This window comes from Crocodylus siamensis, chromosome 3, assembly GCF_052110815.1.
Source record: "Crocodylus siamensis isolate JL-2025a chromosome 3, ASM5211081v1, whole genome shotgun sequence".
Lineage (NCBI taxonomy): Eukaryota > Metazoa > Chordata > Crocodylia > Crocodylidae > Crocodylus > Crocodylus siamensis.
In genome coordinates this window covers 128489451-128505885 of record NC_143397.1, presented here as the reverse complement: position 1 = coordinate 128505885, position 16435 = coordinate 128489451, and the positions used below count along the sequence as shown (strand labels likewise).

At 44.3% G+C, this 16435-nt stretch overlaps 1 protein-coding gene across 1 annotated transcript in view; it reads left to right on the top strand.

The window, feature by feature from the left end:
• Window positions 1-15631, top strand: part of BLOC1S5 (biogenesis of lysosomal organelles complex 1 subunit 5) — a 29038-nt gene extending 13407 nt beyond the window's left edge. The window contains exons 4-5 of the mRNA XM_090039170.1: window positions 3-61; window positions 14154-15631. Of these exons, the coding sequence (XP_089895296.1) occupies window positions 3-61; window positions 14154-14333 (239 nt within the window). The 3' untranslated portion in view covers window positions 14334-15631. The remainder of the gene's footprint in view (window positions 1-2; window positions 62-14153) is intronic.
• The last annotated feature ends 804 nt before the right edge of the window (window positions 15632-16435 follow it).

Here is a 16435-nt window from a genome sequence, read left to right as displayed (position 1 = left end):
AGTGCAAGCAGCCAGCCAAAGGATCCACAAACTCCAGGAGAGGGAGCAGGAAGAAAGAGAGGTAAAGACAAATAAGTGAATTTATAATGTAACCTAAGCATAAGACCCCCAAACAGCAAGCTTATTTGCTTACCTACAAATCCTTCAGTGAAGTAAAACCTAGGAATACATTTTTATTGCAACTTGCCAGAAGTACAACTTGCTTTGGAATGACTTCTGCAAATGTAGAGGAGCAGGATAGAGCAATTAGAAATGTGTTTTAGGAGCACAAAGGTAATTGAGCCACCAGCCCTTCCTTTTACTTTCTTGACATATGGAAACTTCTTTTAAAACATTTTTCCTCTTCAGTATTTTTTCCCTCTTTGCTTAGTGTGGTATTTTTCACATAGAAGTTTTAAAAGAAAAAAAAAACCCTCTTTCTGTGGAACAAAAAACACCCACCAGCCCACCAGAATGGAAATGTAAAGCTTTCCTGGGTAGTTGAAAACATTGAGCATATTATATGTATTGCTTGCTGAAAAGGAAGCATTTTATACTTGTGGATGGGTTTACTGAAAAGCCATATTATAGGAACATGTGAATCATTGGAATCCCTCACTGTGGTGCAGTTCGCTTGTTTAAATTACATCTACTCTAAGCCTCAGATTTGGAAAATAATACAAAGAATTAGTTTCCTCTGGCACTTCTAGATTTCCCTACTGCCCCTTTCATAGTTGTATTCCATTGTTATCTTTTACTTGCAGAACTGAACTTCATAATTCTGTGGTGATTAAGAAAGTTATCAAAGCTGCTATTCTAGCCTGTTTCATTAAGTAAAACGTGCGGTGATGTGTGACGACAGATGTTTGCATTTTTCCTTCCTCTTTTCAGAATGTCACACTTTACATGGTCAATTTTGAAAAGATAGCTGCTTCATATGAACCTGAGTACTTTATAGTGTCAGACCCAGCTAGTGTGTAGATTTATTATATTTAACACAGCAGTGTAGATAATTATAGAGCCCCTTGATAAGAAACTAATTGCTTTTATAGTTCTGCTGCTCTCTTTTTTTAATGGAACTTAAAAGGTGGAGTGCACTGTTATGTGATTGTTAATATAATATTCCTTGCATTAAACCTCCATTCTCAAATGGTGACACTAAGTGGAGCAATAGTGAACAGCTACCATTCAGGCTTAATGCATGTTGGTTTTCAAGTTTTCTTTAATCAAATTTTAATATCTTAGGTTGAAACTTTCCTAGTCTGCTCTATGCTGGCAGGGTGTGGACGGGTATGTGTGATTTTTTTTATTTATTTTTGTTATTTTAATTTGATTGTTTCAGTCACTTAAGGGGAAACATTTGTCCCATTCTTCTCTCTCTTGCTACTCTTGGAAAACAAACTGCTTTGGCTGGGGGGCGGGGGGGTGCATGCACATGCACACTTTTTAATACATCTCAAAAGTTATTAGGAAAATGACTTTCACCAAGGAGTGCCTTTGGGGGTGCCAGGAAAAGCTAGTTTTCTTTTGTATTTGAAAAGGGATCTCTCCACTTGTGAGCTACCTATGATGCAATTTCTTTCAGTTACTGAAATCTGCCAGTTAAATGAAGTAATGCTACACAGTATACACACATAGGTGACTGGTAGGGAAGGTACGGAGGGGCAGGTGCCCCCCCAACAGGGCCGTCCCCCACTGCCGATGCTGGCTTCTGTGGGTGCTCGCCAGCCCTGTCCTCCCCACTACTGCCGACTTCTGTGGGTGCCCTCCCAGGCTGAGGAGGCACCAGTCACCCATGTATACACATGTGGGTAAGTGATGCATAAAGTGCTGTGTGTAGCTTTTAAACTATCCATTGAATGAGGTAGGGCTCTATGGAGCTCTGCCTAATTGAGTGCCCACCTTGTTCAAGCCAGAGTGTCTAGTCAGCTGGCTCCAGGATGTTCACTACTTTTTGTCTGGGCCTTTAAGGGGTGAGAGAGAATTCTTTGTGATAATTAAACTGTTGGGTCCAATAAAAGGTATGAGAGTTCTTGGACAAGGTTTCACACATTTGTGCCCTTTCTCAGGTCACCTTTGTCAACTGCCACCCCTGGCCTGAGGAGGACTGAGCTGTGTTAATTCATCCCACTGCTGCTAAAGGATTGCCAATCCCTACACTAAAAGATTTAGATTTTGTTGACTTCTCAACTTTGACAGCTCAGGCAACAGGCGAATAAGGTCTGAAGGACTGTCCAACATCATAGGCCGATTTAGTAATTAGTTGCAAGGCAATAGATGTTTTTCTCAGTTTAAGATTTGCTCATCAAAATATTTTTCCTCTTAAGCTCAAATTGTGAATGTTCAACTAGATTGTAACCCCTTATTAACAAAGAGTTGTGAAAGCTGCCAATCTTGTAGAGGTGTAGACAGATCAAATTTTTTTTAAAAATGGTAACTGTTAAACAGAATTAATCTATTACAGTTATCAAAATTTGTCTAAGAGTGACAGCTCCTTATTCCTAAAGTTATCCAGAAAGGGAGATGGAAATATTTGGGCCATGTGCTCAGAATGAAGTGAGATTATGCCACAGCAGCTCCTCTGCTGGATAACTAAAGGACTATCCAAAAGGAACAAGCCAAAATAATTTAGATTGCACAGGGTAGAATTATTGTGTATTTCCAGTTTTTTATTAAAACAAGGAATAAGATATGGGGTCCTGCAGACAACAGCTTCATTCAGTGGGACCCTGCATCAGTTTATCTATTTTGTATACTGAAGAAGGCAAGGATCTTGTGGGGTAAAATTTTGACCACATAACTAAGAAGTATCATAAGCAGGGATCTGGGTTTTCCATTTCCCACATAAAAACAGAGAAAATCATGGATTTCTCATTTTTATCAAAGAAAATGCGGATTTTCCCTTTTAGCAGAGAAATCCGCAGATTTCCCCCTTTTGCAAGGAGCTCTGCAGGTTGGCTGAGTTCCAGCCTGCAAGAGCTGATTGCATAGGGGCAGGAAACCCCCAACCCTGCCCAGAGGGGGAGGGAGAGGGGGAAAGGGTGGGACCTAAGCCTCTCAGTCAGCCAAGGCTGGGCTGAGGCTCCATCTTCGCTCCTGGAACCTAAGATAAGTAGGGCTTGGGGGTTGCGGGGCAGGGCTGTAGGGGGAGCTGGCTGGAGGCTAAGGGAGTGAGGAGGTATTGGGGAAAGACATGGAGTGCCCGCCAGCTGGGTGGACACTCCGGGTGGGCAGGGATGGAGCTCACTCTGGGATACGGTGGCGGCTTCTCTGCTGGCATGTTCCCATATTTTCCTTCTTACCTGGAGGAGGGGAACAGTGGGTGTCGTCAGCCCCATGCAGCACACCACAGCTCCTTCCTGCCCCCAACCTCAGCTTGCACCTTGTGTCCAGGACCAGGGCTTGGGGGGCGAGGGCCGCAGTGCCCCTCTGCAGTCCAGACGTGCACCATCCAGGGTGGCGGGTTCAGACATGGCAGCTGCCACCGCATTGCACCTCCACTGCTGCCCCCACACTGCCCTCCCACAGCCAGCCGCACAGCTGCACAGGCACGGATCTGCAGGCAAGTGGCGTGGAGCACAGTGGCAGCGGTATAGGGGCAGCCACCGTGTGTGGGCTGCACATGTGCCACCTGGCTTGCTGGCAGGTGGGGAGCTTGCATGCAGTGACTGCTATCATGCTGCCTTCCTGTGGCCAGCCGCACAGCTCCACAGGCACGGCTCTCCAGGCAGGCGGCGTGGTGGTGGTGGCAGTGGTGGCTTTCACACTGCGGCTGCTGCCACGCCACTTGCCTGCGGAGCCATGCCCATGAACGGTGGGGTTCGCACACAGTGGCTGGTGCTGTGACCTACATTGCCTTCCCACAGCTGGTCACACAGCTCTGTGGGCATGGCTTCATGGGCAGGCAGTATGGTGCAGTGGCAGCTGCTGCATGTGACCCTCCACCTTTCCACCTACCAGCCAGCTGGGTGGCACGCAGCCAACACCCCACGCTGCTGCGCTGCTTGCCCCCAGAGCTGTGCGGCCAACCGCGGGTAGGCAGTGCAGGGCGCAACAGCAGCAGTGCAATGCAGTGGTGGCCGCCATGTGAACCCCCCCGCCATCTGGCTTCCCATGTGCAGCCCACAGAGGGGCACCGCTGCCCTCTCCCACCAGCCCCACTCCTAGGAGCGGGCACAGACACCTCCTTCCCCCCCCACCACATTGATCTGCACCCCCCCCCCAGCCCCTTCCCTTTCCCCTGCCGCACCGCACCCATTCCCCCGCATGCATACTTAGCTGCTGGGGTGTGCGCCTGCGTGTGTGTGCCTGCATCTGTGGGTCTATGTCTGTGACTATGTCTGGGGGACTGGGAGGCTGTTCCAGGGGGAGTGAGGGGCACCAGTAGGGTTGAGGAGACTGTGGGGGGGGAGTAAGGGCTCCAACAGGGCTAGGGGGTCTATGGAAGGCATTTAATTTTAATCACAGGTTTTGGGGTTTTTGTCAGAGAATTTGCGATTTTCTTTTTATCAGGGAAAGCCAGAATCCCTGGTCGCAAGGCATTTGAATTGTCACACATTTGGGTGGTAGTAGGCTGTTAACAGATGTTACATTTGCAGCACTTATAAGAGTTGAAGGGACAGATGTGTGACTCCCCTGTAGTGCTACACTTTATAGTGTGACTCGTGATGTCTAAACCAGGAGTAGGCAACGTTTTTTGGCTAGAATGCCTTAACCCACAATGTCTACCTTGGAAGGTGATGGAGTGCTGACATGCTGGAGCCCGGAGCAGCTGTTTGCAGTCTCCTGGCTGCAGCTGGCCCACAGAGCCCGGTCTGCTTGCACCAGGGCTTGCAGCCTCCCAGCTGCCTGCTGGGAGCAGCCTGAGCTCCTCGGGCTGGTGGTGATGTGCCAAGCAAAATTGCCTTGTGTGCCATACTTGGCACGTGTGCCGGGGGTTGCTGACCCCAGCTCTAAACAGTTGTTTGTAGTACTACAGAGGGTATATTGCTTCCTAGCATCCCACAATGCTTTGCTCTTCTTACCTCTCCTCCAAGGAGGGAAGGCTGCGGTCGGCTCAAGTGGCACCCTCCATTCCCAGACCCAGCTGTCCAGTGAGTGCAGGAGGCAGACCAGGCTTGTTCATACGGATCAGAGCAGAAATGCAGCTGGGACCTGGGATTGCAGCTCTGCTTGCAGGCACCAGTGCTACCACAGCAGCAGCAGGTCCCCCCATCACTGGCCTGCCTAGTCCCCCTTTCCCTGGTAAATGCAAAAAAATAGCAGGCTCAAACAAGGGGATGCACTGTCACCAGTGCCTTTCAGCTTGATGCTTGAGAAAGTTATGAACCACTGAAGAAGGAGGAAAAGGTCTGAAGCTGAATGGACTGTGCCAGCTTTTTGCACATGCGTAATAGGAGAGGAAATGGAAATGGCACAAAAGAATACAGAGATCGTAGTCAAAACGCCAAAAAAGCTGGGCTAGCTGTCAATGCCAGGAAAATTAAATACATGGTCACATCCAGAAATAAATTTCAAGATCACAGGAACGAACATAAGGATAGGGAATGACAATGTGGAAAATTTAGGAAAATGTAAATATTCAGGAACAATCAGATATTGAGGACAATCAAATAATTGAAGAAATTGAGGCAAGAATTTACAGTGCTATTATATGCTTGTTGAACCTGGATAAAATAATGGCATCAAGGAAAGTCTCAACAGACCTTATACCCCAGCTTTATAAATTGTTTAACCTGTTCTTTTTTATGGATGTGAATCCTGGACACTGACAAAGCAAGTGGAAGACATCTTCAGTGTTTAAAAACAAGGTACAAAGGAAAATATTTGGTGCAGTACAAGGAAACAAGAGTATGGAGAAGATGTAATCAAGAGTTTGTGGACCTTACAAAAGCCCTGATGACTTGAACAAAAGCACCGTGCACCCTCTCTTACTAAAGATTGTCCTTTTGATGATGGTCATGTTGATCCAGAGAGCTTATGAGAGCTCTAAATGGTGGACTTGTTCAATTCTATATTCATCCCTGCAGAGGACCTCCTGACTTCCACTTAAATTGGTGTTGGGACCCAATCCCAAACCATGAATCCTGGGGCTCAGGGACCGAACACCAGCTTAGCCCTTCACTAGGCTGCAGCTCACAAAGGAAGGCAGACTGACAAAGAAAGCCCTCCTTCCCCCACCTCCCGAAAGGCCTTCCACTGTTGGCCCTGATTGGATGCTCCTCCCTATATAAGGCTACTTGTTTTCTGGGGAAGCTGTCTGAATATCAAGACTCCTGCTGCCATTGGACCCCACCCCATTGTTCCTTTGCCTCCTTGCTCTGCTTCTAGATCTAATCATACATTGCTGACCCTGCTCAGACTTCAACTTTTGCTTCTGCTTCATGGCTCAGAACTGACCTGGCTTTCTCCTTAACCTTGCGCTGCCTAGCATTTTGACCCTGGCTCAAATTCTGACCCACTGCCCCTTGGTTCTTTGGCTAACAGTGTGTACAAATTGCCAGTCCGACCACCTACTCCACGGTGCATGATAGTCCATTAATGTGCCTGAGATTTCTCTTCATTCAACCCTAGGTCAGTATATGGGATGGCTTAATTACTAAATATTATCTAAATATTAAGAAGGCCCTAAGTTCTGAAGTGAATAATAAATCTGTAGATCTCCAGAATATATGTAGTTTATGGAAGTTATGCTAGGAGGGCAGTCCACTTCAATGCCAGAATTGTCAGATTGTATTGGACTGCATGCATACCTGATATGAGCATGCACATGATCTGAATACCAGCAAAATTTGAAGATACACTCTACAAGATCTAAAATGGCTTGCTTATATGTGCTGGAAATCTCTTCAACATAGAAGGGTATGCAAGGACCCTTAAAACAGCATCCATGCTTTCAGTTAATACTGCTTCTTGGATTTAGGCTTTAGAGTGGATCTCATCTAGAAGGATAGAAGGAGTAGAGACCTATCTCCTGATGCAAGATTCCTTAGACCTACTTTACTTAGGTCACCAGAACTACTTTCATATACATATTCTCAAAGTAGTAGTAATTATTGGAGCTAATGCATTGTGAACATTTCTATTACTTTTCTTTTTTCCTTAATAGGAACTTTAAAAATAAGTATTGAGTTATACCAATTATGAATGGATTTAGATCTCTACACACCTTTTTTTTCTTTTTCTTTTTCTTTTTTTGGCTATCAGGCCCATGTCAGCAAACTTTAGTATGCACATAGCTTTAGTGTTTTGGGTTTTTTTCTATATTGTTAATATCTAGTTCATAGTAGTAACTAGAAATCTTTAAGCTTCTGGGAAGGCATTAGCCATGTAACATTGCATATTGTGAACTGGGCTGTGTATTTTTTTATTCAGCACTAAGGACAAATGTAAAATCAACTAATGACTCACAACTGTGAATCTTTGGGTATAACACTTGAACCTTTCCAAGAATATCAGTGATTAGGAACCTGTTCACAAATGTCCCTGGACAGAAGTGTCCACACATACGCTTCTAAGTGTTCTCATATTTTATGGATTGCATTGCTGCTAAAATGCCACTGCGGGGTGAGGAGTAGAGTACCCAGACCATCATACTTTTTAGGGGTCTATCCAGAGTTTCTCCAGATTCCCCTAGAAAGGGAAGAAGGATCTGGATTAGGGCAGGGGGTTGGAGTGGATGAGGTTGTGAGGTGTCTGGAAACTCTGTGGCACATGGTACCCAGGGGGCTAGCTGGTCTGAGGCTCCCCCAAGAACTCCCCTGTGTGCGGGGTGGAACCTTCAGGGCTGGGATAGCCACTGGCATGCAGCCCAGAGCAAGGAACAACACTTAGTGAGCTAATTCACATGAGGCATGGGATTGACAACCATTCTGTTCTGTTAAGTGAGCATTGCAGAATGGCTCTGTTTTCCCCCATCACCACCACCCAGCAGATGACAGGGCTTTACTGTTACAGACGCAACCACCCACCCACCACAAGCAGGGGCCACAAAGCTCGCATCCTCCCAACCTAGCAACCTGCTCCCACCTCAAATAAACCTGGGTTCCCTGCCCAGATTCCCTAGCAGGGAAGTTAAACTGTTGCACAAGCTTTCTGTTTCCCTACCACTGTAGACTGTGGTCTCTGTAGTCAATACATCTTTCAGCAGTAGAGTCTTGACTGTATCTCAGAGTAGCCCCATTGCCCTACATGGGTTTTTAGAGGGAGAATGGTGTAGTTTGGGATTCCCAGAGGACTGACCAGATGCTAGGCATAATGGGCTGTGTCCATGTGTAACACTGAACCAGTTCAAGGAGGACTAGCTTCAAATAATACTTGATTATCTCAGTGTACTTTTGAAAAGTTCCAGGAAGTTTAAACCAGTCCTAAAGGGTCTCTAGGACCCTTGGGGTTTACAGTGTGTTTAGGATGCTCTAAGCAGTATGTTTGTCCACAGCCTTTAGGCCTAAAAAGCTAGTACTTGCATTAATTTCTAATTTATTATGAAGCGTAGAATTAAGCTTTAGGTTTTTGAGTGGTTGGACTTTGAAGTGTTAGAAATATAAAGAGGATGTGGGTATGGAGATTTCCAAAGAACCAACTATCTTAGTTGGAAATAACTTGGAATTGCACTCTTCTAAAATGAAAATAACCTGTTTCTTTTCTTCAGACTTGCAAATGTGTTATACAAATTTACTAGCCAAGCATACAATTAACTTTAAGCTGATAATACAAAAAGTATTATATAGATCTTCAAAAGCTAACTTAATTTAAACCTTGACATCCAGAATTGACAGATGGTGGTCTTTGGCTAGAGTTCAAGAAATCACATAACTATATTGATTGTGAAATTTCAACAAGCAGATTTTAAGAATGACTTTAGCCTGATATACCTCTTTGAATATACTGTATGGGCAAGATAATGTGGATTAACAGTATGTATGTATGTATGTTTAGATATAGAAAACAATTCATGTGTAAATTATATACTTTACAATAGATATGTCATATCTACATTAAAATCTTTCTGGCTGCTTAAGGTTGTTGAAAAGCTTTAAGTGAATTTTCATATTTGAATAACTTTGTTTGGGTGGCCCCAGGTCTTGTTCTTTGTGCTTGATGTAGGGAGGGGATGGTGCCAGGCCCAGGGCCTGAGCCTGGTGTGTGGGGTTCAGTCTGTCCTGTACCGCTTACTGGCCTGTGGCAGGGCCAAAAGGTTAAGCACCCCTGCTCTCAGTGCTTAGAAATACGTTTTTAATAATCTGCTCCAGAATCTTTGCAAGTATCAAGGTTAAACCAACCAGTCTGTAATTTCCTGGATCCTTCTTTCTTTTTTAATAAAGACAGGCACTATGTTTTTGCTTGTTTCTGGTTGTCCGAGACTTGGCTATCTTTAAGTTACCTTTTTTTTGCATGCAGAACAATATGAACTAGTTAATGCATCAATCCTTCCAGTGTGTCAATATTGCGTTCTACTGAAGTAGGTGTAATGGGAAGTTTCCCTTCTTTTTTTTTTTTTTAGTTCTTTTGAAATCTAGTATGAGCAAGACCTGAAACATTTCCATTAAAATCCTTAACCAATGGTGAAAATTCCTAGCATCTCTCCTTTCTCCTGGAAGCTCTTGAGAAGAAAACAATCTACTGTATAATCTCATTTTTTACAGTTTAGTTTCATATATGAATAGTATAGTTTTTGGATGCTGCATACAGCTTTACTGGGCACTTCAGGGAAGCTTTGTTTTTCTTGGATTTTTCATCACTGGCAAATAAATTATCTAGAAAATTGGATCACATGTCAAGACTTTTAAACCTAATCAGCCTTGCTTTTAATCTTCAGGATCAACTGTACAAAAGGTACACCAAATTAGTGTATCTGTTACTGTTTTTCTCTGACATAGAAAAGATGACATTACAAAAATAAGAAAGTTTTAGATTTAACTTGTACTATTTGTATCTACACATTTTCACTTGTATCAAAGAATTCAATTGCAGCATTTATGCCTTCTTATTTTGTGTGCAAATATTGTTCTGTGTAATTTAAGTCTCAGTCCTTTTTAAAGAAGCATCCTTTCTCAGTAGTATGTTGCCTACATTAATTTAATTAAAAGTTAAGTAGCTATTTGTTCCTTGGTATTAAATTGTTTAAACTTCTACTTAATCACATTTGGAAGAGCCTGACTGTTAATGTCACTTTATTTGTTAATGTCATGTCTCTTGTGTTAGAATAAACTACAGACAGATGGTGCAAAGAGAAACCTTTTTAGCTTTTTGACCAGTGTTTTCTGTACCCATAACCTAGATAGCTAAAGTTCCCTAAATGTATTTAATGATGTAATCTGCTCAATCCTTTTACCCTTGGGGAAAATGGTATTGCAGAATATGGAAGCAGCTAGTACCACCATATGTTTTATGTTCCCCTGCAAAATCATTCATGTTGTCAGAAGCACGATCTAATCCGGTTTGGTTTGTGGTTACTTGCAGGTAGGCACTCTGTAACCATTCAGATCTTGTACTTATCTGTGTATAAATAATTCATTGATGTTTCAAAAACTGTTGGTTTCTATTTTTAATGGAGGTAGAAATTCCAGCTCTCCGGTAGTGCACGTATTTTTAATGGCTCTCCTGTTTTGAATAGGATGTATGCCAAACTTTGCAGTGATAATGTAGTGGTGTTCTCAGAGTACTTTGTGGCAAAATTAGTGTTTATACTGTGATTGTGCTTACATGAAACTAAGATGTAGGGTGGAGAAATAGCAACTAGAGGGGAAGCTACTCTGTAAATCTATTGTGGCTTCTGTTTTATTGGTATAAATCAAAGGTGTCAAACTTATCTGGCCCCACAGGGCTGGATGAGGGACTTGGGGCTGTTCTGTGGGCTGGATAGGGATCAACCTTCTATGATGCATCTAGTGTCTGTGGTACCAAGTCCAGCCTGCACACTACATGCAGCACTTGCCAGCCTTGGGGTTTGCTTTGCACATCGTATGCAGGCTGTACCTGGTTCTGCACAACATGGGTTTAGTCTGGGGCATGTGTTACATGTGGTGCCTGGTCTTCACCAGCTATGTACACTAGTTCTGGGGCCTCTTTGGATTGGGGGTCCAGGCTGCCCATGTGCACCGGAGCTGGAGTGAAGAGCCGTTCCAGTGGGGCACCACATGCCCTGGACCAACCCCCTGCGCTGCATGCAGTACCAGATCTAGCCCACACACCGTATGCAGAGCAAGCCCCTGGGCTGGCACATGGTGCACACAGTACAGGAGGCCAGCATGCAGCTCCCCACCAAACTGGCCCTGGATGTCTGTCGCATCCCAGTCTGGACTGGCCCCAGAGCCAGCATGCAGACCTGGTCCAGCGTGGGTGCCGCGCTCCAAACGGAATCTGCGCCGTTTGCAGTTTTCAGGGTCAGTCCGAGACGCATGGGTTGGATCATATGGCTCCACAGACCAAATCCAGCCCATGGGCTGTTGTCGCAGGGCACTGAAGTGCCTGCTCCTAAAGAAGGACAGGTGTGGGTTGCCAGGGCAACCGCAGTCGGTCAGCTGACCGGAAGGAGGCAGGGCCTGGCCTATATAAACAGCCTAAGCTGAGGCCCAGCAGGCAGTTCCCCTCTGGCAGCTGAGAAAGAGAGAGCTCTGCGGGAGTAAAAGCTAGATGGCCTGACCAGCTTCGGTTGAGGCCTGGGGGAGCCAGCCCTGGTAGGGGTTTGAAGGAGGTTTAGCCAGAGGGCTAGAGTTTGCATTTCGGCTAGGAGGCTTGGGTTTTGTGTTACAGCCGCTTCGCTTATGGTTTTGGTTACTGTTACACCGGAGGACCGGGTGAGGCTGTAGGGGTTGGAGGAGGCCTCATGGGAGCTCCCCAGTAGCGTGGGGGTTCCTGGCGCCAGAGAGGGTGCCGCGTTTTGGGGGTTGTATAGACCCTGGCCCCAGTGAGGAGCCCAGTGCGGGTGAGTGACACGAGAAGACGGGTCTGGGGGCCAGGCATGGCTATGGCCACCTGAGCCCTGATTGCGGGAGTCGCGAGCAAGGCCCCAGTGCAGGCTTGGGCACGAGTAGAGCCCCAGGGAGAGCAAGAGTATCGCAGTGAGCCCCAGGGAGGGCATACAGGAATAAGAAGCCCCGGAGAGGGCGAGCGTAGGGGGAGAGGCCCCGGAGAGGGCCGCTATGAAAAGACAATAGACGCGACAACGTCTGGTACGTCTGAGAGGCTTGGGGCATGGTATAAGGGGTGGTAGGAGCCACGCATAGCCCCGTGGCGGGAGTGCACAGAATCATCGATAGACAGGGTACTGGCGGGAGTACGCCAAGGGGTACTGTGCCAAGGAGGACAGAAAAGGCAGCCTCCCTTTAATAATATTACCAGCGAAGACGTGGCGGGCGAGAACGAGGATGCTTGGATGCTAACTTGGCACGGTAGGGGTGCCAGGAGAGATCACGGCCGCTCCTGGGACCCCACCCCGTGACAGCTGTATATGACACAACTAATATAAAAGCCTGTCTTTTGTGTGTGAGTGTCATACATCTTTTCGTGTAGCTGTATTTTGTTCTAAGACACAGAGGCAATGAGAACCCTCTTTATCAAAGGCGGTGAGCGATGTGGAAGCTTAAGGAAGAGTTGTCCAATAACGATGTATAAACCACCATGAGGCACAGTGTAAGAGCCAGCTGGCTAAAACAGAAGCACAAACTGCCAATTTGATAAGGTCAAAACATGAAAATAGCATACAGAAGATGCTCTTTTCCTTTGGTCTTACAGGCTCTTTCATCAGGACTTGTTTTTGGTGAAAATGTTGAACCTGGGCATTATAAAGCAAAATAATTAGCTTTAAAAGCATATTCTTGTTTCAGAAAGGCAGACACTCATGCTTTTTCTTGAGGTACAGAGTAACAGTAGTAACCAATAGAAAAATGGACCTAATCAGTGACGGGTGTGTTGAAGCAGACAACAGGTATATACTCTTACGTTAACCATCTTTGGTCTGATGGCTGTGCTGAAACATTGAGGTGTTCACTGTTTATAGTACTGGTATTTCAGCCATTACAAGAAGCAAAGATGTGTTTTCATGCTTACGAGTAGGTACCTACCAAAGTCATGATTTCGTATATTTTGTGAAATCGTGGGGGGGCGCAGGGAATAACTTACTGAAAATAAAATGTAGGCTTCCCAGTCCACAAGGTGCTGCAGCACCCCTCCAGGGCAGGGAACTGAGGAGGGAGGGCTGCCAGCAAGATGGGAGGAGGGAGGGCTGCCGCACTCGCCCTTAGCTGCTGATTGGCTGCAAGGGCTGCCTGTAATGTGGTTCCCGTCCCCCGCCACCAATCACTGATGAGAGGTTTGGCTGTACGATGGACAGCACTCACAGCAAAGAGGGTCAGGGACATTGAGGCCCATCAACCAGTCAGAGGTGGGGATGGGGGGGTACCATGCTCTGTGCACAAAATGGCTGCCAAGCCCTTGTTCTGCCCACAAAATTGGTGGGCAGCCATCTCAGACTAGGTATGTCCTTACTTACAGGTACTTGAAGACACTCCTAGCTCGTGACTGGAAGGCAGGAGTCCCCAGTGCAAGTACCTGCCATTAATGAAAGAATTTAACTTGAAAATATCATGTCTTCCTTTCTCAGATGTGAAATATCATGGGTCCAATATCAGCCTTGCTAAGCTAGACTATAGTGAAGGCACTGTAAACCATAGAATTGGCACTTCACTCCCTAGGTGGTCATAAAGGACTTGTTGATGAAGACTTTTTAAAGTGAGCTGTGGTCAACTTCCATTTTCCTTCCAGTCTCCAAGCCCTACAGAAGTAGCCAAAAAACTACTTCTTCAAATAATGGATTTTCTTAGCCTGTGAGAGTTGTTGGCAGTTTTTTTCAACATGGATAAGAAACCGTGTCCATGCCTACTTCAGGTACCTGTAGTTTATGTAATTAAAACAAAGGTTACAAATATTGAATACCAATATTGAACAGTCCTCTGATCAAACGTACTTTTTCAAGCAAAATATCGACTTGGAAGTGAGTCCGTAGTAAGAGCTAGAGTAGCTTTAGGGAAAGTACTTTTAAGGTAACTACTGGCACCAGAAAAATTACTTAGGTTGTAGCACAAGTGGATTGGTAGTTGTTGCATTACCCGTTTGCATTAATCCACTGTCTTCATCTAGAAATTATTCTTATAAATTCTTTCTATTCCTTGTAGGTTCAGACTGACAAGCTAATGGCTGGTGAAAAGCAGCGCACGGCACTCTGGGAAGCGTTTCTGGAAGAACAGCAAAACAAACAAGCAGAAGTGGATGAAGAGCACAGAAAAGCAATGGAACGCCTTAAAGACCAATATGTAGACATGGAGAAGGACTTGGCTAAATATGTTTCTTTCTAAGAACTTTCCTTTTTCAGTAATACCTTTTTCTGTTCCCATACACTCTTGTTTCAGACTGTTCAATATTGAGGCTGTTTCAGAAAGCCTATTCAAAATGGCAAAAAACCCACAATTCTCCTGTATAACAAGTTTGGTTTGGGAAGTTTTACATACCTCTAACTTTAAGTGCCTCTACAAGCTTTGTTTTTTCAGGATGACTAGAGTGCCAGTATTTCTTAGTTTGTGGAGCAGGTGGAACCACTATATCAGTTCAAGAAGTTGCAAACTGGAATTCTTTGGCTTACGAAGACAAAGTTGTCTTGTGGGGGAAGAAAGTCCAATAGAGTCTTTATTCTGTCAGTCCAGAGCTAGAGCTCCATCCCAAAAGAGCTAGGTACCAGTCATAAAAGGCAGAGAATGAACAAGCACATAAATTCCACTCACTAGCTTGAAAAAAACCAGCTGGTATTGCAGAATAGAGCGAGTGCATTTTGCAAGTTCAGTGGTGAAAGACCAAAATGTATTAAGCTCGGCTGCAGTTATGGTTGTATTTTTTGGATTTGTATGTTGTATGTTTTATAAAGTAGTGGTTAAGCATAAACTGCTCACTCTATAGCAAACACACCTTAAGAGATCTTGGGCTACAGTGACTCCTCTGTACGACTGGCTCACAACTCTTTAGCTTTTCAATTCTAAGCAGCCAAAAGAAGACAGAGGGTGACTTTCAAAAGTGCATCAGTCCTTCCATTTGTATTTTATTCAGTAAAATGTTTAAGTATTGGTCATTCTGGTGGCACTCTCAGTATTGTCTGCTTTGTTCAAACCTACTACCTGTAACCTGTTGTAAAAAACCTTACAACAGTTGGGGAGAGATCTCAATCTCTGTTTTTGTCAGTAGTGAAAGTGGTGTTAAAGGTGAAACATCTACAGTATTACTTTGTGTTCTTATTAACGCGTATTATGGGACTTGTGCAGCTCCTGTCATTACTGTTCCTTTTACCTTATTTGAAATTGACATTGAATAGCAATATCATTAAAGAACTTAAAGCTTAATTATCCTTTTGTAAACCATGTAAAATGAAATGCAATAACATTGATGAAACTTGATGCAAACTAACTTGAGGTACAGGAAATTTTCTCAAATATTTTAACTACTATGCAATATAAAATAGAAACTGGTAAAAAAAACAGTCTTTGGTCGTTATCTGTGTTGCAAATGCAATATGCTGACAATGGTTGCTTGTGTACGTTCATGGCTTGGTGTCAAACCCCCGTTTCTGGCAGCATGTTGATAATGTGATTAAAGTTAGCAGAGGAGATGGAATAAGTATTTGAGATTTCTTTCAATAACACTGAATTCCTGCCAAACTGCTCTATCCGCTACTGTGGGCCTGACAGCTTCATCAATCATCGTCAGGTACCTGGACTGCAAAGAGCACTTGCCGATACAGAGGCATGCTGGAATGTTGTTAATTCTCAGTTGTGGATGGAAAAAATATAAATGGATCCAAAGTATCCCACACATGAAAAAAAAAGTGAGGAGAACTTCCAAACGAAAGCCCCTATTAACTGCAAGGTGACTTCTGGAATGATTCTAACCATTTTATAGTCACTGATGAATTGATACGGTAACAGAGTATTCTATAAAAAACCTATTTTTTTAGTGTCTTGCATCTTTTTTGTATAGCTGTATTTTTGCTATAAGACATGGGTAAGGAGAACCCACTTTACTAAAAATGGTGAGCAGTTTGGAAGCTTAAGGAAAAACTGGCCAATAACTATGTACAAAACACCACTAGGTACGGTTTAAGAGCCAGCTGGCTAAAACAGAAATGCAAATGTCAATTTGATAAGGTCAGGAGTTGAAAATAATATACAAAAGATTTTCTTTTCCTTTGGTCTTAGAGGCTCTTCATAAGGACTTGTTTCTGGTGAAAGTGTTGAATCTGGGCAGAAGAAATGTGGTTTTAGTTTTGTTTGGTTTTTTGTTGTGTTTTCTTTTAAACTTTGGAAGATGTAAATATACTCTTGTTTCAAAGAGCAAGACACTTGTTTTTATATTGATGTTCACAGTCATTTTAAAGATCAACCGAAAGCCCTGCCTTCCACAAGATGTTTTGTTA